This window comes from Sparus aurata, chromosome 6 (assembly GCF_900880675.1).
Source record: "Sparus aurata chromosome 6, fSpaAur1.1, whole genome shotgun sequence".
NCBI classification, from domain to species: Eukaryota; Metazoa; Chordata; class Actinopteri; order Spariformes; family Sparidae; genus Sparus; species Sparus aurata.
In genome coordinates, this window is record NC_044192.1 from 24,867,134 (window position 1) to 24,891,216 (window position 24,083).

The 24,083-nt window shown below is 40.9% G+C and overlaps 1 protein-coding gene across 2 annotated transcripts; it reads right to left on the minus strand.

Moving 5' to 3' along the window:
- Positions 1 to 957: 957 nt before the first annotated feature.
- On the minus strand, positions 958 to 23,866 carry mapk14b (mitogen-activated protein kinase 14b). Of its 2 annotated transcripts, none has more exons than XM_030420766.1 (12): positions 23,394 to 23,866; positions 14,988 to 15,117; positions 11,484 to 11,542; positions 10,270 to 10,381; positions 9,652 to 9,681; positions 8,249 to 8,296; positions 8,010 to 8,124; positions 7,209 to 7,280; positions 5,384 to 5,463; positions 4,320 to 4,398; positions 3,272 to 3,445; positions 958 to 3,153 (listed from the first exon to the last, which is right to left on the minus strand). In XM_030420766.1, the coding sequence occupies exons 1-12, from the start codon at positions 23,510 to 23,512 to the stop codon at positions 3,086 to 3,088; spliced, it is 1,086 nt and encodes a 361-aa protein (XP_030276626.1). In that variant the 5' UTR covers positions 23,513 to 23,866; the 3' UTR covers positions 958 to 3,085. The 2 variants fall into 2 exon arrangements, with proteins under 2 accessions (XP_030276626.1, XP_030276625.1); XM_030420765.1 differs by lacking the exon at positions 5,384 to 5,463 and adding an exon at positions 4,870 to 4,949 and having other exon boundaries at positions 23,394 to 23,865.
- Between the last annotated feature and the right edge of the window lie 217 nt (positions 23,867 to 24,083).

Sequence of the window (24,083 nt, forward strand, 5' to 3'; positions counted from 1 at the left end):
TTCAAACAAAACATTGACACAATGTGGGATTGTATGTATGGAGACATTTTTAGCTTAAACGCTCATTCTGTTGGTGATAAGAGGAATATTTGTAAATTAGCTCACAAACTGGATGAAATGTAGTCTTATGATGCGTCCACTAACAGGTCTGGATATATTTTTAGCAAAACATCAACCATCAACAATCAGATTCAGTTATCCACATAAAGGAGGCGGCCATGTTTCCATGATGCTCAAGAAAAACATATTTCTTGGCATTACTGAGCCAGAGCGAAAAGTTGTAATTTAGCCGTTATTGCCCAGTCTTATTTGATTGGTCAGCTCACACATGCTCAGTCAAAATTCCAATTTAAGTAGCTCCTATTTCTTATTTACTATAAGTTTTTATTATTCTGAACTATGTTTTTATAAACAATTGTTTCTTTTCCTGGCGGAAATGGGTTTCCATAGTTAAGACCTATTAGGTACCAGCGGGAGGGAGCCCATGAGGACCCTCAGTGCACCAGTGAACAGGATCAAAGCAGCCAGCAATCAGTGTGTAGCATGACGCTGTGAAGGAGTCCACAGAGCGCATGACTCAGAGATAGCTTGTTTCACATTTTAAAGATGGCGAAACATTTTGAGGACTCAAATTTTCACACATTAATCATTTTACTGATTTGTACCTGATGACTAACGACCTCGATTCTTCTATTGTTGTATTTATATATTAACACAGGATAAGGATTCAGCCTGTGTGTGTATGACTGCACATACCCATACTTGTGTGTATAACTTTTTCTTTTAACCTGTTAATTTACATTTGTTTTGGGTATGTGTACTTAAGTTTCTTTCAGGTGGATCTCTGATGCTTTTTCATATTTTGCTTCACCTTCTTTCCTTCTGGTTTGGTCATCTTACATCATGCAGTGCTGCCCCCCAGTGGTGTCATGTCACACTACAACATACTGTACACAGTTCCAGGTTTGAAAAATAGTAGCCTTTATTTTCTAATGGTGGTATTTACAGGTGCTGTGGCGTGCTGTCTTGGTACATGTGGTAAGAACAGAGTAAAAACATATGACCACATCTCAGGCAAAGAGAAGCAGAACCAATAAATTTGACCACTGACATTGGGATATGGACGAGATAAATAATCTAATTAATGTAGTTCTTTTGTAAAAACTACGAAGATGGAGGCTTCAGCATTGCCCTTCAGCATCCAGTGAGTAAACGTACACTCTTTCCCACAAACATGTGCCCTGCTAAATTATTCAGAAGAATGACAAATATAGTCCTAGCATTACTAAAAAAAAAAAAAAAAAAAAATATTACAGAATCACAGAATAACATCACATCTTGATTTAATACACAAAAATAAAATAACACATTACAAAAAGCACTACGTGGAAACAAGCAGTTGCAAATGAAACTGTGAAGACACCGATATGTTTGGTTGAGAATAGCCAGAGCAACTGTGGATATAGCTTGTATGTCACATGTTGATGTAATCCGACTCCTTAAATGGTTCATGGAGAAAAAACATTTTGTCAATATCTGAACCAGGAGTCTACTGTTAAATGGTTTGTGTGTCAATACAAAAGTGAACTGCTTGTAATAAATCTTTTTGCTTTGCTTTCTGAAAACATTTTCTACTCAAACTCTTTAGAAGTAGGACACTTTTGGGGGGCAGTAAGGAAAACAGTAAGATAAATTAATTTTAAATAACTCCTTTAAACTGAGAAATCCCAGGAAATAAAATTAACTGAAACAACTGCAAGATTAGCAGAGTTGATCGGGCTGATTGCAAAGTATCTGATACACAAGCTGTAACTGCAGTCACCACGGCTTCACTGACATTTGAGATTATTGTTGATACATTTGGTTTCTGACACAGTAAGCTCTCCATAAATAATAAAAAGAACCTTAAATTCTGACAAATAATATTCTCTTTTACATCGATATACAAACAACATAAACAAAGATCATAAATACGAGGCAGACTGGCGCCTCCGAACATTCAATAAACATTAATAGTACTGTGTTTTATAAATGCAATATGATTAAAGTACATTGTCAGTTGGTGTTGTGGTGGGAAACGTCACATTTCAATAAACTAATAAGCCAGATCTGGCTTAATCATGCGTGTGTGGTACTGTAGATTGTGATAATGGATTCTTCTGAAAAAACAGTTTAGAAGTGCTTTAAAGACGCATGGATGTGTAGGAAAGGAGCAGGAACTAAAGTAGGTGAAATGCATACAAAAACTCCCCAAACTCATGTTGTGCTTAAAAAAAAAAAAAAAATGGGACACTGTAAGCCTTCAAATCCAACAAAAAGAAATATGAAGCCTTGAATTTGCGATATGGACATGAATATTTGACATATTTTAGCCTATCCTTTACATTCTACTAAATGATATACTGTATCTTTTTATATGCCGTTGCAGGCTAAACTCTAGTAATAAAATTTATACTGTCAAAGGGGTCGGCTGAGGCGTGACTCAGCTATTATGACTATTACACATATACGTAACTGGTCTGACTAAGTATTTAAACACAAATACTGTTTGTCATATTTACACAGGTCTATGCATTGATAGAAATCACATTTAAGTATAATGTGCGGACGAAAGATAAACTTTAGACACAGAGCTGTTCTGTTTGCTTTTTTCAACCTTCTTTCCTACAATATTAATTACGGCTAAGTAGCACAATTTAATAAAACATCTACCAATGGTTCAGGTTCTCTAATTGGCTTTTAAGATACTGATATGTAGATTCTAATTTGCTGAATCGAAGAGGGGATCAATATAAACAATAAATGTCTGAGGTAAAAATGCACTAAAAATATAAGGAGATTAAAGGTTGGCCTCAGCGTGCCACGATGCAGAGTAACAAAAACAGCAAAGTGGGGGGACGGAAGGAACAGGATGTCAAGTTTTCTCCCTGATATCAACACGTCCCCCGGAGATGAATAACGGCAGGCACTTGAATGTCATGGTTGTGCGAGTGTGTGAAGAAAGTGGTGGATAGTCACATGAGACTGATAGTCCTTAAAGAGTGTTTCTTGGAAAACAAAAGATGGAGGAAGAGGCGTCTCCTCCTCATGATTCCATCTCGTCGCCGTCGAACAACTGTGGCACAAAACTGATTACCTCCTCATAGGTTAGCCCTGAAAGACAATAAATGGTGTGTGAGGTTATCTAATGATTATTTTCTGTAACATCAAAACTATTTTCTTCCAAAGAAGCTCAAGTTACAGTCAGTGTCTCCACAGTGCGCCAACTTACCCTTCCACTCCTCAATTTCCAGCTCACGGCTTTCAAAGCTCTGGTCATAAGGCTCTGCTTCTGGTTCATCGTCCGGATCATGGTACTGGGCGAAGTACGGATGGGCGAGAGCCTCGGATGCGGTGATCCGCTTGTCTGTGTCCAGCACCAGCATTTTCTCTAGCAAATCCACCGCTTGAACAGAGACACCAGAGATCACAATGAGTATGTGAAAAGTAAAAAGCAAGCGAGGCTAATAAGAAATAAGAAAGGCATCAATCTAAACCTTTATGCGCTGGATAGGTGTTTAAACTGTTATTACACATCGTAGCTGTGAGCAGTATCTTTCAAAGTGGATGGTTGAAATTATGTACAGGAGTGGAGAATAACCTTTGTATCTTTATTCTGACTTACTGTCCCTTGTAAACACTTTGTCCACAAAACTGTCCACCTGCTAACCGTGGCTGCCATTAGCTTATCAAATCAGGTAACCATGCCGTTAACTTTATTAGCACACTCTGGCCGGATTGGGAGATTGAAGTACTGGGAAAGTGCTGCACTATCAGGTTATTACCTCTAAAGTTACAAAATGGCTAGGGGCTATCTGGTTAGAATGCTAACTTTAATAGATACCTCTGCAATACAATGCACAGACTTCTTTGACATAATGCCCAAACTTTTATTTCTTTATATTCGGCTGTTCATTTTTGAAGGTTTTAAACTTAACATCTTATCTAATGCATATTGCACCTTTACATGTATGAGCTTTAGCGCAGTTCACAGAGGTCCACAAGTGTGGACTGTTAACACCAGAAAATGTGAACATCTATGATAGTGAGATCATTAGATTAGCTATGTTTAAGGTTAAATACCATAAATGACTTCGGACTTCTGAGCTAATGCAATCTATTCAGAAGAAATCCATTTAAATGTACATATTTACTTATTTGAACCAATTTATGAATAAATTGAACTGATCTTCCAAGCTGTGACTTTATAATACCCCTAGAGGGACTCATTGAGCCACGAGAAGCGTCCGCCATGGTGTGAGTGTGAAACTGGAATTTACCAAGAGGGTTGGCACCAATAAACACATCAGCAAAGTTCCTCTTCGGCATGCATGGAAGTGAGTTAATGTAGTTCCTCGCCTGGGAAGATGAACAAAACAACAAAAAATGTAAAAAGATCTTAAAGGAACACAGTGGTACAACACTGTTGTGCCACAGCTTCAAACACAAAATCTTTTGGCATAGCTTAATGACTGTACATCCTTCAGGTAAGGCATGCTTAAAGATTTGATTACGACCAAGATTACACACATTACAATCATTGTGTAATTTTCAGAATCAATGTGTTAACATACAGAAGCTCATCAGAATACACTGGCAAAGCATTCTGGGAAGCCTTGCTGAGACAAACGCAGTGAGTCAGAGAGCAGAAAGGGAGCAAATGGACTGAGAGTGGAGGCTGATAACACGATAAATGATAATAAATACTTCATAAGACAACATCAGGTCTAACAGTATTGGTTTGTAAACAGTACTGTGGGTACTGGCTGGTGCCCTCAATCCAGCTGGGAGGTGGGGGCCCCTGGGGAAGGCAGAGGGCACATGTCTCACCTCATGGCTGGGCATCCTGCTTATGAGGGAGGCTGGGGGCGTCCCCGTCAGGCGCATTATCTGCTGCAGCTGGTTTATGTCTATAGCTTCCGAGTCAAGGGGCATCATAACAACAAAGTGAGCATGTCCAAGAGTATGGGGTGGTTAGTGAATGGAGGGAGACACACACACACACACACACACACACACACACACACACACACACACTTTCTGTCCTGACATTTATGGACACTGTGACCCAGCACTGAACTAAAGGCCTGTCACTCTGTTTTATGAAAAGATTAGAAGTCTGATGCAGCTCATAGTGCATGCTGGAAATAAGTGGGAACGAAAGCTTGAGAGCAAATTAAGCCATTAAGAAAACACACAATTTCAAGGAAAAACCAGGTGCGGCTTAGCAGCAGTGGCAGCGATATAAAGAACTAAAATACACTGTGTAGCTATTGTCAGGGCAACACAACAGGCAGAGAGGGGCAGTGTGACAGAACTAGGCAGGATGGTACTTGACACTCACAGAATCTGAAGAGATTTTCATCAAGAGCTCGGGCCCTGGGGTTCCAACCAGCGTCATTATAAGTTTCAACTGATCAATGTCTACCACACTCACATGAAGGAAAACAGGAGGGATGGAGGGTGTTGGACAAGAATAGAGGGGTGAGAGGCACATACTGCAGCTGTGATCTGTGTCTATTTTTTCATCCAGTCAAAAGTTTGAAGAAAGCCTAGGTATAACACAACATGTTTTCACTGTGTCATATGATGTGATGCATGGATAGGTACTGATTACAATACTGGATTTAAAAGTACAAGAATCCCAAATTCATAACCCACTATATGAATTGTTACATAAGATTAAACTGTGCTATGTAATAAGGCAATTGCATGCCATACAATATATATACACAGTATATAAGTTACTTTGCATGTGGGGTTAAGGGAAAAATGCAAGCATCTAATCATTATTAGATGTCAAAACATATTCAATGAATAAATCATTTTTTTTTTTTCTAAAAGGTAACATTACAAAAGCTGAAACCTTTGAATGTTTCACATTTTTGCTTGACAAACACATCAACTGATAATCAAAATGTTGCAGGTTAATTTTCCTGCTGATAGACATGCCTGAGCCAGCATACTAATAACAATGGAGCAACTGTGCTAAATCAATCGCTAGGCATAAATTATGCAAATATCTGACAGGATGACGTAGTTTGACGCCACAAAGTCCTGGAATTAAAGGCGAGACTAGTGGCGTGGCGTTTCAGGAGCAGTGTTTTCTGTGGGAGAGAGGAGCTTCTGTTGGTGCAGACTTTGACCTTTTATAACTTTCAAGATCTTTTACATGCACAAGAGCATATAAAAAAAAAAAATCACTGAAAAAACAAACAACAAAGCATAATAGGCCTCATTTAATAAACTTATCACTGCAGTTTACTCAAGCAAGGTGTATCACAAATGTAAGTAAACAGCAGGCTAGAGTGCAGAAGTGATTTGGTGATACTGATAGGAGCTTATAAGATGCAAGATCTCATTCTGGACCGTTTGCTTTGTTTGACAGAGATCCTCCTGCAGCATCATGTGCAAAGACCACTATTCATTGAGACAGAGCAGGAGGGTGATTTTACTCTGTATATTTGACTGGGTTTCTACATAGGTGGTAGCTCTATCACCTCTCTAGGTGATGTAGACTTGGTGAGAGGGCACACATTCAAATACACACAGCCATGGAGCACATAGTGAAGGAGTAAATGGACCGATTGATCCCCAAGAGCAGAAATCACAAACGCATCTAACAAAAGCAAGCTCATGATTTTGACCTCTTAACAGGACCATGACGCCAGCTTCTGCATTTCAAGGTGTGTGTCCTAATTACCCGGCTTCATCCTGTTTGTTTTTGTTCTGAAACGCTGTTGTGTTCTGCTGCTGTGCATAGGAGGCTTTGTGGGAGGGAAACAGGAAGGTGTGCTGTATCTTGGAGAAGCACTGGAGACAACAGTGGGCAGCACTGAGTCATGAACCACAGGGGACTAACTTCTATCACATGCATGCACACCCTCAAACACACGCACATGCTTCCTTGACTATTCTGGCATGCAGCTCTGTGAAGTCAATACACAGCAATGCTTCTGAGTCAGCTGGAAGTCTGTAAAGTTGTGCGTTTGAGACCCTGTGGTCTTAGTAACAAAGCAACAGCTTGTGTGAGAGCCATGGATGCAGGGAACAATACATCTGAACATCTACCCACGAGTATATACTCAAAAGACCAGCATGCATCCATCAGCTACCTCCTGCTGATCAATTTTTATTTTGGCACTGAAATAAGAGCGGTAGAAGGATACGGTCTGAGCCAGGGAAGAGCGTCCGTCCAGTGAGAAGTTCAGCCATGATGCAGCCCACCGACCAGATATCCACTATTACATGTAATGAAGAAAACATGCAGCACAGTTAATACTTTAGAATATGATACGACTTCATGTTCAGTATCAGTTACATTGCATTTCATGTCACTTTTGTACAGATTGACTTACTCTCTGCCCAAGTTTAAAAAAAATTAGCATAATGCAATAATATGATAAAAGGGTGCTCATGGGACTATACAGGGACGTAACATTTACAGTTGTATAGTTTGCAATGTTCAAATAAAGACCTTTAAATACAATGCTTGAATTCAACAACTCAACATGCATTTCCCTTCAAATCTCAATTGCTATTGTTGAGCTGTGATTTCTGTAACAGTAGCAGCTGGTAGCACAGCAAAAGGCCACATAAATAGTTTATTTGACCATTTATGTCCAAACCACAAACCACGCAAGATCACTGCCTTAGTTGCTCTGACTGACGTTGTACCTCACATTGAATCATCCAGAAAATTGAAAAGCTGGCCTAGTTTCTCTATAATTTCCCTCATCATTTCTTGTGTAATACATTCTCAACAACTAAAGAAGAAAAAGCTATATATAAATATAACTGGTAGAATTATGTTTTCTTACATATATTTTGTGAATTACGACAACCACATACAAAACAGACGGATGCGTAAAGCTATTCCAGTACAATTTCCATTATGTGTAATTGTTCATGATGTAATATTTCATTAGGTTGCAGCCCGAAACTTTATGATTGAGTCTGTGTGTGTGTACCTGTCATGTTGTAGTGCATCCAGTTGAGCATGATCTCTGGGGCTCGGTACCACCGGGTGGCTACATAGCCCGTCATTTCATCATCTGTGTGCCTTGCCAAACCAAAATCCAGGATCTGAGGGACAAAGGGATTGTGGTTTTTTTTTTTTTTTTTTTTAAATAGGACAGATACAGAAAGTAAGATGTGAAAACAGCATGCATGGCTGACATCTATCACACATGGTGAAACGCTTTCTCACCTTGAGCTCACAGTCTTCATTTACAGCCAAATTACTGGGCTTCAAATCCTGAAGAGAAAAGGGGCAAGAATGGAAATTGAGAACAGGATAGAGAAGCAATAGAGAGGTATCATTAGGGGTATAAAAAACTTCCGATTCTTTGATGCATCGTGATTCTCTCTAGAATGATTATGTCTCGATGCAGATAAGTTAATAATCGGAATTTTAAAACTGAAATTAGTTCACCCGCTGCAACATTCAGTTTGCTACGGAAAGCGCCTGCCGAGCACCGAACCCACATGCGAGTTGTTTATGTTTGAGCGGCAACAAAATGGCTGCAATGGCTAGCACCAAGCCTATAAGACCGGCACCGACTTCTTTGAAATCTACTGGCATACATATGACAAGATCTACACAGTTTGTAAAGTGTGTGGAACTCAACTTAAATACTTCGGCAACACAACTCATTTGAGAAACCATCTTGCGCGATACCAACCAGAGTTGGGAGAGAAGCAGCAATCTGTTGCAGATGCCAACGATCGAGCAGGCGATGGCACAGCTTCACCCGAACTCTGAGAGACCGAAGCGGATTACCAAATCCATTGCAAGTTTTATTGCATTGGATTTAAGACCGTATTCAGTTGTGGAGAACGTGGGCTTTCGGATGATGGTGTTCTCTCTAGAGCCAAGATACAAAATACCATCTCGGCGTTACTTCACTGACACAGACATACCGACGCTCTACACCGAAACTAAAACAGAAGTTTTGAACACTTTGATGAAAGCGGGTAGGTAAGTTGCCATGTTTTAGTATGAGAGCTGATACATAGGTCCATAATGTGTTGAAATGCAAGCTGCATTGATTATTGCAGTGAAAGCTTTTTTTTATTTTAATATAGGCTACAGTATACAGTTTTTCTCTCAGGGATATGCTCATTGCCTGTAACAGGAGGATTCTGAGTTCATAGAAAGTCATATCTATTTGCGACAAAGAAAAGCCTTTTCTTTAATAAAATATTAGAGAAGGTTTTTTTAATGATCATCACAAAAGTAAGACATAATTAGCAAACTCAGATTTAATTTTTAATAATTTTTTTTTAAATCATGCATGGAAATGTACAAAAAAATTGTCGCATCGAGATGCATTAATAATCGGTTTAGAATCGTTGACCTCAGAATCGGAATCAAATCGAATCGTGAGGTGCCAAGAGATTCCCACCCCTGGTTTCATGCTATTTGTTTTTGTTTTTGTTTTCCCACCAGACATCATAAAAGACAGCTGACGTGGTATTCAACATTTTGGCCTTCTGATAATGAGTCAGGTCGATGAGACTTTGTTGCAAAGTTCAGGAGGTTTAATCAGTTTTAAATGTACCTTCAGAACTCAAGTGTAAATAAGGACATGAAGCAGAGTCACAACTTACTCTGTGGATGATGTCTGCAGAATGGATGTACTGTGGGAGAAAAAACAAATCATAATTATTCAACCTTAATTGAACTCTCAGTCTGAACACAGTACATCTTTGTCTCAGCCAAATTTATAGAAGAAAAAAATATGCATGGTTATCAAGACAGAGAACACTGTATCCAACATAATAACTTGTGGTCTTCCATTAGTTTGTATGCCCTGAATTGTTTTTTTATGAGATGTTATGTTAATGATGGCATATACACCTATTAGAATGGTTGATGTCAGAAACAGAAATCAAGTCAAACAATTACAAAGAGGGTTCAGGAAGTAAAGTGATCATGGTAATAGACATGAAGTGTTGACCTCTGTCCTTGTTACATACTAGTTACTGTGTCAAATGTCAAAGCAGTTTTTAATAGAGTTTAAAGCCAAGCACAACAACATCATGAAGTTAAAGAAAAACTTTAAATAGGCCAGTTCTCATTCAATTGCCCATCAGTGTTTTACTAAATTGCTAGCCATCAAGCAAAAATTATATTTAGTATGATGAATATACTGACAAAGGAGGAGTTGGTACATTACAGGGAAGTGCACCAGTGTTGAGCTGAATCCTTGTAAGAGCATCACTGACCTTTAAGCCTCTGAGAATCTGGTAGATGAGGAACTGGACGTGGTCATCTGTCAGTTTCTGACACTTGACGATGTTGTTGAGGTCTGCACCCATTAGGTGGGTCACCAAGTACCTGCAAATCAAACAGTGCAAATGATCAGATTTGAGCTCCTAATGTCTGTCTTTGTCCTCTAAATCCTTAATTAATTTTCTTAATATGAGGCTGGGTATGCCAAACTAGTACCAATACTGATACTTGACTACGATGGTATTGAGGCAATTCCATTGGTGCCATGAAAGATACCAGCCATGCTGACAATTATTGATGTTGTGGTATTTTAGTTTATGAAGTGCTTTGTTGTAAAATTACATTATAAAATGTTATTACAACATGCAGTAATGGCTTTATGAAATATTTAGTTCTGTGCATCTTTCCTTGTATAAAATAAATAATTCATACACCTTCAAAAGGCAGAATGGGAAGGAAACAGATATAAAGGGTGGGAAAAGCACACTGGAAGGATTATTTCACTTGAAAAAGGTCAACAATAGCAGAAGTGTATATGTGAAGTCTGCGCATGATTTATGTGCTCCATCTGACCTCACACCACTAGAGACCGGTTATTGGCTGGCCAGTAAAACATGAGCATCTGCTTCTCTTATATTGCAATAATCGGCTTGCTTTCACAATGATTCTGTCTTTATTACTGGTCATACGCAAAGAGAAAAGAGAAGCGTCACATCTTTATTTTGCAACCTCTGATGGGTGTGTGTGTGTGTAGCTTTATATCACATTTCCTCAAATGTGCAACATCCCGGTGACGCCACAACATGCGGCGGATTCAAGGACACTGATTGAGTATTCTGCGCACATAGAACACACACACACACACACACACACACACACACACACACACACACACACACAGTAGCCCCAGAGACTGCCAGATGGCTGTTACCATGGAGACTAGCTGTGATGTGTATAGAGCACGTGTCCACCCTGCATTCACCTTGGTGAAACCCGCCACATGCTGGACTGAATGAAGTTGTGAGCAGCAGAGATTATGATGTGTTTGGAACTCTGGTTCTTCTGTCGAGTTAATCGCGCAATCATCTGCTGATATGGGGGATTTTATTGTGTGAGAATGACAGGGAAATAAAGCTGTGGGCGGGCTTAAGACAGAGGGGTGGCAGAGAAGGAAAAACTAAAAGACAGAAGATAAGGTTTGACTTACACATCGTTGAACTCCTCTAAGCTTGTCCCTGGTGTGAAAACATCTAACAGACCAATCACCTGAAAGCAAAAAGAAAGGTCATCGGTTAACAAATAATTCCAATTGCAGAAAAATACAGTTTTCATTGAGCGTTTTTATCAACAGTCACTTGATTTATTTGAATGCAAACACATGGTTCTTACATGAAGCTTCAGTTACCATTAAAGTTACATTTCTGCTATTTCTTTAGAATGAAATTACTTTGAATAGAATTACATATATTGCAAGAAAATATCAGCATCAGTCAACAAGCAGGAAACTCTTTATACACTCCTGCATCAAGGATTCTAACCTAAATGTTATCCTTGTACTCTGTTTCCCTGTGTCTGTCACAAACCAAAATATACATACAGACTTCCAAAAGCAACGTGTCATGATTTATCAACATTACAACAGCTTTAGAGATAGCTGGTGGAACTGCCACTTTCAACATCTCAAATGGATAAACATGTTTTGACTACATGACAGGAAAGACAAAATGAAATGTAATGAAAGCGAAAGTGTGATAGCAGGTATGTCAGACTTGGATAAGGACACTGTGGACATAACAAACATTCATTTTTTAGTTTGGAATAAAGCAAAAGAAGAAGGGGAGGGAGGGAGGGGGAGAGAGAGAGAGAGAGAGAGAGAGAGAGAGAGAGAGAGAGAGAGAGAGAGAGAGAGAGAGAGAGAGAGAGAGAGAGAGAGAGAGAGAGAGAGAGAGAGCGAGAGCGAGACAGCGAGAGAGAGAGAGAGAGAGAACATATTAGAGGCCAATCATATTGATGTGTATCTAGTTCATGTATGTATATGTAGACATTCCTGCATGCTAACTGGCAGAGAGCAACCCTGAAGTGCCAACCCTGCCCCCGCCCCCCTGGAGAGAGACACTGAGGTGGATAGGTAAAAACACAAGAGCAGCCCACCCACACAGGGCACAGACGCACAGCCGATTGGTGGGCTGGAGCCACAACAAACGGCTGATTGGTCCACTCGGGCTTTCCAAAATCAAAACCCAGGGAGTCTCCTGGCAACAGCGTGAGCAAAACACAGAATCCCTTTTGGTATATGGCATAGGTGGGTATTAAAACACTTTGATGATAAAAGCACAGCTTTATGCAATATTCCCTGATATGATGAAAGAGAACATGGCAACAACATGCTCACTTAAGATCACACACACCACAACATAATCTTTAAAATAAGATGTCTGGAGCACCACAGGGATTATAGACGCTGTTGTTATAACAGTCATCTTTTAACAGACATTTCTATACACCATCTGCATGGTTCTGTACATCCTGAATAATCCATGTCAAACCTGTTTTTCAATTAAGTGCACCGAGGTGTTTCACCAGAAGTATCACTGCAACAATAATTCCCAAACTGCTTAACAAGTTCAAGCTGTTCTTGCATAGAAATAATGAGCCCATAAAGAAAACAGCTAGGCTGTATTGTGTGCAAAATGATGTTCATATCAAATTAATAGGGTCTTAAACTGCAGGTGCTGGGTTTCCCCCTCGGAGACTTTCCAAACCGCTTCTTTTTTCTTCTGTGCATGCGTCACGTAAAACTGCTACCAGAGAAAACAGCAGTCCACCATGTCACTCATCTGCCAACTCTCACAACAAGCCATTTCTACCCATCACAATGGACAACAAACTACTGAGTGAACTCTATACAATGCAACCTTCCCCCTTTTTCCCCTGAAAAAACCTCAACAGAGACAGAAACTCCCAGACTTACTTTCTCACACACACACACACACACACACACACACACACACACACACACACACACACACACACACACACACACACACACACACACACACACACACACACACAACTTGCTCCCACACAGCACAAAGAAACCCACCACCTGCACACTCGAAAAATCATAACCAGTGCTATTGCATAACACAAGAGGATTCACATGATTTGGTTGGTCAAAGTGTTGGATGCTGGATGCATCAACATCACACAGGAACCAGGAACTGTGTTTGTGTTTTTTAAGTACTATTCTCATTTCTTTATTTTATGCCACCTTGTCTCCTCGAAGGGAAGAGCGAGGAGAGGGAGGTACACATAGGTTGTACAAACAAACCGTAGTGCAAGCAGGGCTCTACAAATGTGTAGAACTAATTTATGATGATCAAATGCATGATCAAAATGTCTGCCCTTCACTTATTCATTATGCCATGTTGTGAACTGAAGAGTAAAAGTAAATCTTAAAGTTGTCATGGACATTGGTATGCTCATCAGAGAGAGATAAAATACAGCTGTAACAAGAGAATGGACAGTTGATGCAGCTGTGCCACAACTCCACAAATGTTTGCCACAAATGTTTAATTGACGTCTCTTTAAAATGAAGCTCCGAAGCACAGACGTCTCATTTGGTTAAATGCCTGTTCAACTCCTCATTCCTCTTGTCTCTTCCTTGCCCCCTTAGCTTGCATCTCATGAGGAACAAACTAAGAGAAGAGGAAGTGAGTAAATGAGTTAAGTATATACAAACTGAGAATTGAGAGAGCAAGTGTCTGCACAAGTAGAACCTACACACACACACACACAGAAACCCAGGAAGGGGAACAAAAGCCGCTGCCAACCATTTTAAAGTAAAACTGCACGACTCCAAGTTGCTGCAGCAGATGAAAGGGGAAAGAACGATGCCACAGAAGGTAATACGACTGCAGTTGTAAACCTGTTTGGTGACTCACTGCTCACCAAGCACTCCAAAATAACACGCTTTGATCACTCCTCCTCTAACAGGACATCACACCCACCACAGTCTGCCCCCTTGCTCGAGGCCAGCAGTGTGCTCATACATTTGTTTACACTGTCACACCTGAAACCAACACAAGAGACTGCTTTCCGCTTCTTCACATGTTGTTGCCATTTCATAAATCACCTATAGTGTTCAGTTTTTGTTGTTGTGGCATGGGTTGCAGAGCTTTTACAGCGGGGCTGTTGTGTTGTTGTGACTCTGTCAAATGCAAAGCATGTGTGTGTACCATGCAACTAGTACACTGCCTTCAAACTGGGTTGTGTTTACCTTCTTCACAAAAGCAGTCAAATGAAAATTGAAACATTTTGATACCTCAAAGTTAATTTTTACACTTAGCATTTGGAAACTCCCCTGCAGAAACATTCTGAGCTGCCATACAGCCGGAGCACTGCCATTAAAAGGAGTTTACAGGTTTTGGTTTCTTGTCTGGACTCTCCATCACGTGACACCTCCACATACATGCATTCCTGAGTGCTGATCTTAATAAGCTCCAACAAGGATACAAACAGCATAACAATGTAAGCAACAGTGAGAAGTGCCTGCTTCTGAAGTTAATACTCACTGTGAAAATCTCATAAGCGCACATATGCAATACTTACTTAAGAGCTAAACTACACAACAATGCAGAAACACACACAGTGAGGCCCCTGGTGGAGAGGGTGGAGGTGAGGGTGGGTTGGTTAGTTGCAGGTGACTCACATTCTCGTGCTTCATGTGTTTGAGCAGCCGCAGCTCTCTGTAGGTTCTCTTTGCGTGGATGATGGACTGGAAGGGTCTGGACAACTTCTTCACCGCTACCTTCAGGCCCAACTTCACATCGTACGCAGAGCTGGAAGAAACATGGTAAAGTGTTAAAACTGATGGAACCTAGACCTTAAAACGTAAAAAGCATCAGATCAGGCTAATAACAATTGTCATATCAAAACCTAAATCACTTCCTTTGATTGAAACTGAGAATGAGATGTTTCACTAGACTGCGTAGGTGGCCTTAGCTGAGTAAACAAAGCAAATAATTGCATAACACAGAGCTCTTAGTTTTGCCTCTTATTATACTCTGCAGCCAGAGGATGTATGGGGGAGGGGGGGCATGACAGAATGTGCTGTCAAAAATCAGCTGCATTATGTACAACGAAACAATAGTGTAAAAATCCACCAAGTGTGAAGTGCAACAAGAATTAATAAAACAGCACATTGGCCAGTCATTATATGCCTACAGAAAGCAGTGTTCAGACAGTGTCCCCTTTTTATAGTCATGGTGTTTACATGTTGCAGGATGTTGGCACCATAGATGTAACGCAATCCCAACCACAAACTTGACGCCTGCCACTGAGAAGCTGTTAAATTGAAGCCCCATTTGATAATGTATCATGTTTAACTAATTTGAAAAATAAACTGTCAGTTTGTGGAACACGAATAAGAAAGTATGACCAAGGTACTACACAATATTCAATAAAAACGGGAACAAACACAAAAACGACACGCATAAAAAAAATTCTTATAAATAACTCTGACCCACATTTGCCCCTGGTGTCTAAATAACTGTTTTGACTTGTATACTAGCATAAAGGCTATTGTGGCTCCAGAGGAAGCGGCATGTAATCTAATAAACTCAATGAGTGGCAAAGTTGCACTATGTGTAATGCAGGTGGTAGGGCTGAACGATATGGTCAAAATGTGGCATTTCTCCTGGTCTCTGCCAAACAAACATGTTTTATTCCATCTGGAGAGCAAACTTTGTGGGCCAGAGGATCTCTGTAGCTCTACAACATTTTACCTTTAAAAAATATTTGCAGTTTTTGTGATTTTATTGCACTTAGTCATATTGCAATTGATTGTGCAGCCCTAGTTGGCGCCAGGTTTGTAAAAGGAAGAAAAATATTTGAAATAAAAAAAAAGGCGACATCTCTGGTCCTGCTGTTTCTATGGAGTCCTACAGTGTTGTACGAGAGCAATTCTAGACCAGTGGACTGCTTTTCAAACCTGGCACCTACATTACCCACAATACAAGGTAATCTCCACATGACATCACTCGGGGCGCTTTATCAGATAACACGCAACTTCCTAATATAGGCAGTTGTACTCCCATAGACCTGTAAAAACCTTAATGTGTAAAACTGGTGAAGATGTCCTTTAAGTTCAATGAAAGGCAGCACATCCCCTGAGATTCTGCTGGAGCTGTCCCAATGAGTATGTTTGCTTTAGTCATCATTCATCTTTTCATTCATTATTGTCATCCTTGAGTCACTGCAGAAGAAAACAAGAAGCAGGTGTGGCAAAAACAGCACAAAGAAAGTGTAACATAAGAGCTGAGGGGGCTGTAAAAAGCAGTAAGCAAACACCGTTGGCAAAAAGATATAGATTATCTTCTAGGGATGGATGGCAACTGTCTTTTTGCCAGGATAAATGATTTATCAACCTAATCACACTGTAAAAATCAAGACAGACACTGTGAGGGTGGAAATAAGTGAAGCAGATGGGCTTTGTCTCCCCAATAAGCCTGACATTGCTGCATTTCCTGTATCTGTGAGGGAACACAACCCACTTAGAATAAACCACATTCCTTCCAGGTCAGTCACTTAAGCTGTATCACAAATGGATGATTGCAAAATCAGTCAAAAAAAAAAAAGTGCAGACACAAGTATTGTTTCCTCTTATTGTGCTCGAACCATGTGGGTGGAAAAAACCTGAAACTCCTTTTCGCAAACTCCCTCGCACACAAAATGAATCCAGAGTAGCAGAAGGGAGGGGTTAGAACTCATTCATATATTGGTGCCCGCTACTTTAACTTTCTGGACCACTGACCCAGCTCCAAGTTGCACTGTGAGCTACCAGAGAGTAGTTTAGTTCAAGGCCATGTCAGCATTCTAGAGGAGGAGATGAGACTGATATCCTCTCAACATGCTTCACTAATCCATCAAGAGATTTGAACTGATGACCTTAGAACCTCACATGACTGGAAGTTCAGCACACCTGAACAATGAAAAATGATCTGTGTGATTGCTCAAAATTATAGTCCTGAGTAACATGCGTACGTCCATAACAAGAACATTAAGATAAGCAGTGTGTTTTTTCCAGTAAGTCAGAGATAATCTCCCACACCCAGTGCACTCTATGTTCCAGGCTTGCAGAACAACTTGTATGTGTGTCACTTGTGAGGGAAAACCCATACTAAGCAAAGACAGAGTACACTAAAGCGAAATGACAAAACATGTGTGCCGTCTTTGAAACTGCTGCTAATCTGCAGGACAAACAAGACAGGTCTAAGCAACAGAATCCAGTTAGTCCGTAATAAATGGAAGAGCAATAACGAATGGCCCATAAAAATGTAGGCTGTAAAAGGAGAAGCATTATGAGAATGATATCACTGGGAAGGAGTGATCGTCCTGACCAAAAGAGACACTGAGAGAGTACACGGGCAGATGTGTGTACTGTGTATGACTCGATGAGATGTTTGTATCGAGTGTTCTGCAGTCATTTGAAGTTGTTTGAGAAATCAGGCTCACAATAAGGCTACAGCTAGTGGGCGCTTTCATTCTCAATTAATCCATTATTTTGACATCATGATGTCTATGTACTGTGCTGCACAGATATCTGCTGAAGTTAGCATGCTAACTAGCTAGCCCTTGCTCGCCCCAGTCCAAAGCTCCTGTGCTAGCTGTGTAAACATTCACCTTCCCCTTGTTGCAGAGTGCTGAGTTCAGCCAGTCAGCTGTATGACTAAATGAGCTAACTAACTAAAAGCATCTACAGTTAGCAGCAGTAAGCGGTTACTCTGGTAATATGCTGCCCCCTATTTTTTTTTTGGGTATGAATTTGACAGGTGACCAATTCTTCTTTATTGCACCTTTAACATTGTTTTTCCCCTCCTTGTCAAATCTGCACAAGTGCATGTTTGCATAAGATTCCTTTTCATAGTCTGAAATATATTTGCATTTCTTTCACCTCTGTACTTTCAGTATTAAATCTGATGGCAAAGTCAGAACCGTACTGGAATCTTACATTTAACAAATAAGGAATATGAGCACTACAGCGAGAAAATGAAACAAAGCATCCTTGTGCACGTTACCATGAACAATAGTAAGATTAATAAAAGCACAACCTGTGTTACAGGCATTTAACAGCTCAGACACGTCATCTAGACACAGGTCAAACAAGAACAGAGATAATAAGCCAGCCTGCCTAACCCCTTCAGCTGGCCTAACAGTCAAATGACAGTCAAATGCAGCACTGCACCATCTAACATGTATGCCACGTGTTTCCAGTTGGTCGTGAGGGACTTGAATTTAAATCACAACATCTGACAATCACTTCTTTAGAACACAGATTCACATATCTGTGACATGCTCACTTTTACCAACAGCTTGATTATTAACTGTAAACATTACATCATTATAATCTGTTCATAAAAATGGTCTCAGCCACCAAGGAAAGACACCATCAGGCATGTTACTGAAGGCTCTCAGTTAAGACCTGCTTTTTAATCTGTTTATGCAACTGACATGAATTCATAGCCGTGAGATGAACATCCTGTTCTCATCAGCAAGTACTAGATGAAAGATGCGGAACCGGTTTTTGATGAGCATATTTTACATATTCAGCAGAAATCAGTTCTGCATTCACCATCATCATCCAGCTGTCTGCTATCCCAGGTCTAAATGGGTTTTAATGCTGACCTTTTTCTATGGTACACATGATGAGCGTGATGATTTATTAACCAGCTTCGTTAAAAAAACCAAGCTTACAGTGATTATGACCACAGTGACAGGAGGATAACCTGGTTAAGATGTTTACACAGCAGCAGCAATAACCTCGTCTCATTTCCACGATCGAGCTTTAATTAAATTATCACGCGTTACATAAACACGCTCATTTTCCGATCTGCTCTGCAAACACAATATTGATGAAAGTGAACCACTCACCTATCCCCCCCTCCACCTCCAGGATAAACGACTTCCCAAGTTCATTTGGTCCATTGTGCTTTGAGTTTGACAAGTTATTTATGCCTCTTTTCCATTGCTTTATGCATCCTGACACATTTGAAATGAACAAAATCCAGTTGCAAAAACTTGTCATCATGTACCCACGATGTCTGTATGCCAAAGGCTCTAAAGCCTGATCCATAACTTTAGACCAAAATGAAAGGCTTTACTCCTCTGACATCACACTCAGTCATATACCCCACATGACTGAATGCATGTGGTGCTAAAGTCATGTAAAATTGCTGGTTTTATCTTAAGCCTCCTGTTTGTTTGGAGAGCTGACAAGTCACTGCACATTTCACTGAGGTTAAAACCAAGTGCGTCAACCAGAACACGCCACAATATTGCAACTTCTCATCACATCAACCTCATAATATAATCCTTTATCAGCAAAATATGTAGTGTTGCATATTGTCTCTAAAAACAAACTCAAAAGGCTGTTACTGGACATGAAGATGTCATGTGAAAGCAAGCTGAGACAAAGTGATGAAGAAATGCATGAGCTGCTGCAGGAGGCTGAATACAGTAACATAAACATGTGCTGGAAATATAACAAGTATAGTAATTATGTATATTAGTAAAATTATTTGAAAATAAGAACTTTTGTGTGCTTGTTAACTTAGAATGAGCCCTTTACATCTACAGGGGGAGCAGGTCCTCTTTCACAGAGTCTGCCATGTTGCATCACCAGGTTTCTAGGGTAGCCCGGAACAGACAAACCAAACACTGGCTCTAGAGCAGTGCTGCAACGAATGATTATATTCTCTATTGATTATTCCGCAAAAGACTTTCACTATTTATAGACTGAGTATTTAGTATGCAAAATAGAACATGAAAGTGTGAAAAATCCTCATAACAAATCACCCAATCAAAATAGTACGCAAAGATTTTTTTTCTCTTGATTAATAGTCACAGCTCTACTCTAGTGAGTCACTTTTGTGTTTTACTGGGCCACCAAAAGGGAGGTAAAGGCGATCTGCAACCACACCATAAGATGCCATGCAATCCTAAATGAGCTGCAGCTTTAAGATGGGCCTTTGCACAGGGGACTCTTTGTGATCTAAATATGCTGAAAAAAATCAACAGCAGTTTCAAATGTCACTTTGTTTTCAGAATGAATTTATGTAAAATATCCTTGGAAATCTTTATACAAATGCTATGTTTGGCAACAAATGTTTTTTTCTGGTCCGTGCATATCTAATCTAAAACCATGTAGATGTTATTTTCTAGCCATAATTCATTTTTCTGCACAGAGCTGAAAATAAGCCATTCATTAAATATGCATTCATGCCCCGTGGCCTGTATGGGTCGGGTGCTTGTTTCTGCTCAGCTGAGACACATACACTGAATAACACGAGCCACTCGGCAGCACACAGTCCATTGTGTAATCCCAGCCAGCAGCATTCACTGTAAACACTTTCTTTCCACACCGACCCTGTATCTCCTCCAAGTCTGACATTTAGAATATAGAACAAAGGTCAGAAATAAGGAGAAAGTGGTGGTCTTATATCTGACCGACAGGTTGACGAGGACATTCATTTTAAAACCCATAGTACATGCTTTCCATATTAAAATACTCAGCAGAGAGCTTGAGGAACGCCATGGCAGCAGCAACAAAGACTGACGGCTGAGTTCCAGCTGACCAACAGCCGTGGCATGCTGGAGTAGGTGCTGCTGTGAGGTTATTTATACTTTTCAGATACCTTCTAAAGGGTTTTAAGGACAACATGCTGTTTGGGTCACTGTGTCGGCAGAATTTATTTTAACTGATACTATCAAAAGGCTTCGGGACAATGAGGTTTCCAAGAAATAGGCAGTCAACTTCGCTTTGGTTGGGGATACAGTCAAACACAGAGGAACACACTGCAGGATTTCCTCGAAAGGCAAATAAAAAGTAGCTTGTGACAGAACAAACGACGCAGCTGGCTTTTTTTGTAGGAGTGGGAACCGATTCAGATTCTTGGTGTCACGATTCCATCCAGAAACCAAACTGAAAAGACAGAACGGGGTGCACTATTTTCAGGCTCTTGCTCAACTGATATTCAATATGAAACACAAATGGCTGTTCGAGCTAACCTAACATGATGAGGGTAATTTTCTGACTCAACAGGAATATAAAATACAAGCATGAGCATGCATCTATTTTAATTAAAACAACTTTTAATTTGGAAGCATGTTACAGTTTCTGTCTCTATGAAAACTGATGTTTAACTTGTATTTACTGACTAACATCACTGGGTAAAAACAGGTTGATGTATGTGCATTCTGAAGAATGAGGAAGAGTTAAGTAAGTACATTGACGTCATCATCTGAGAGTGCAGAGGCACAGATTATTTTCTGTTTTGGTAGCCTCTGAGCCCTTGAGATGCACAAGGGTCACAGGCCAACCATTTCTGACTAGCAAGCTGCAAGCAGCGCCACACCTTCTCTGAAAATGCTAATTCTATTATCTTTAGTATTTGTTTGAACCATCCCACGTGGAGCATTTCAGTTCAGAGGTGGCAATAAGTCACAAAAATAGTCTCTTATATTAGTTCTAATATTCTTCACTGTTAAAACTATTCATAAAGACTGTTTACACATTAGATCATTTGCCACTAAATTCAATGCAATTCTACTGGCTTAGCCATCAACACATTTTGATTTGTTTTTGTGGTTTTTTTTTTGCTCTTGTCTATCTGGTAAACAGAAACACCACTGTCCCAGATTTTATTCTGAAAGTATAAGGAATGGTCTGACAGGATGACCCTTCACTTCCAGGTCAAATTAAAAGGGTGAGGACCTGCTCTCATTTTGAGTCTGCTTCAGTCAGGAGGTTTAATCTTCCAAAAGTGAGCATTGACCATTACTAGCATGATAAACCTGGCTCAGATGTCCAGAAAATAGTGAAGAATTGCTCATCATCAATTTCCCAGAGCCCAAAGTGCCGTCTTCAATTTGCTTCTTTTATCCAATGAACAGACCAAAACCTCCGAGCCTCTTCATTTCCCATCAAACATGACAAAGAAAATCATGACATGACAAAAGTAGCAAATCCTGTGACAAATATGCTTGAAAAAACTTACTTAACTATTAATCAGTTGTTAAAAATAGTTGCCAATTGATCGTCTTTCCATTAACTGCAGGTTTGACCAACTTATCTCTGCATCCTCCTGGAGATACATTACATTTTATTCGCCACCCTTAACGGTCAAAGCCACACACACCCCACAGTTGAAGGTGTGGAAGTCACAGTGAAGGTAAAAAATGACGGTACGATGCCATCCGTGACTTTGTGATGACTAAAAGGCGTCACAGCTGAGGCCACTACCTAACCTCGGGACTGTGAGTCATGGGTGTACCACAACGGGAGAAAGGGTGACATCATTCTAGAGTCATCATCCTCTTCGGATGGGCTCCTATAGAAAGCTCTCACTATGCACGAGGGGGGCCTACTTTCTGAAAACCACGTGACCTTCTGGTACTCTGCAGGCTGCACCCAACTAGAAAATGCACAGTGCGTGCAGTGTGCGGATGTGTAAAGTGCCAGGTTGTAAGACTACAATACTATTGTAGTGGAAGGTGATTCTCTGGCGAGGTGTTGGTGGAGCCTCATTGTTTACTGAGCACAGATCATATCTCACGAGGAGGCACCACTCTGGAAGATGATGCAAGCAGGGACATGCTACTGATCAGCCCTCAACATGAGAAACCACCGACAAAACGATTAAAAGGCAGCTCGTCTGCACGTAAAACGCCGTGAATCTAGCTCAACTTTTATCCCGAGAGCTGCCAGTGTGTTTGCTGGAAATCAGCGGTACACACACGCCCCCCCACACACACAGGTGTTTACGGGACAGCAGCACAACAAATATGTGCACAATAACAACTGAAATAATCCCCACCCGCCGAAGAAATGCGAGCCGCCCCGAAGCGTGCACGACGTGCCATCTATTCAACATCAGCCAAAAGTACGAGAACGTAAACAAAAGGCACGACTAATCTGTCCCGTTTCTCCCCTGACAGCTTCTACGGATCGATAAGCAGCCCGTGGGAAGACAACTCCGACGGGCCTCTGTGGGTGGTGGGAACCCGCTCGGCTGTTGTGCAATGGTGCTGTCGTTAGTGCTCTGCAACAACTGCTTACCACACGGATCCGTACGCGCCGGAGCCGACTGGAGATAAGTGCTGGTACCGCTCCGGGACCTCCCACACGGTTTTGTTGAGCTCCTGTCGGTAGAAAGTGGGTCTCTCCTTCTGCGACATTCCTGCGGATTTACCAGCCGCGCAGTGACAAAACAAGGCAGCGGAAACTTCTGCCCCTCTCTCCTCTCTCCTCCTCCCCGTGTGGCACGACGTGGTGAGCTGCTGCTGCTGCTGCTGCTCTCTGCTCAACTCAAACTGAGGCGGTCCCGAATCACACAGAACTTGAGCCAACCTGTCGTGCAAATTCGGTGCAGCTGTGCAGAACTGACTCTCAGCCTCTCTGTGCACGTCGTCGGGCCGCCTGGAGACAACTTCCTCCACAAAACGCGCTCGGGTCAGGAAGCTCCGTCAGGACTAGCTTTCGCTGAAACGTTCGCCCAGTTCTGGGCTCACTTCGCTGGGGCGCGCGGAAACGTGAACGCGTACGTCTCTTCGTCACGGCGCGCTCCCGCATATAATTATTTTTATCGCGAGAACTAGGTCGCGATTGGGAAACCAGGGGATATCCCATCCGTGCTGAGGAGATGAGTGGGAATCTCCCTCTGTCAATCACCGACCATACTAAAATTACGTAAGAGCAGCTAACAGTAACACCTGCGTTTACCGAAACATATCTGACTGCAAAATTCCT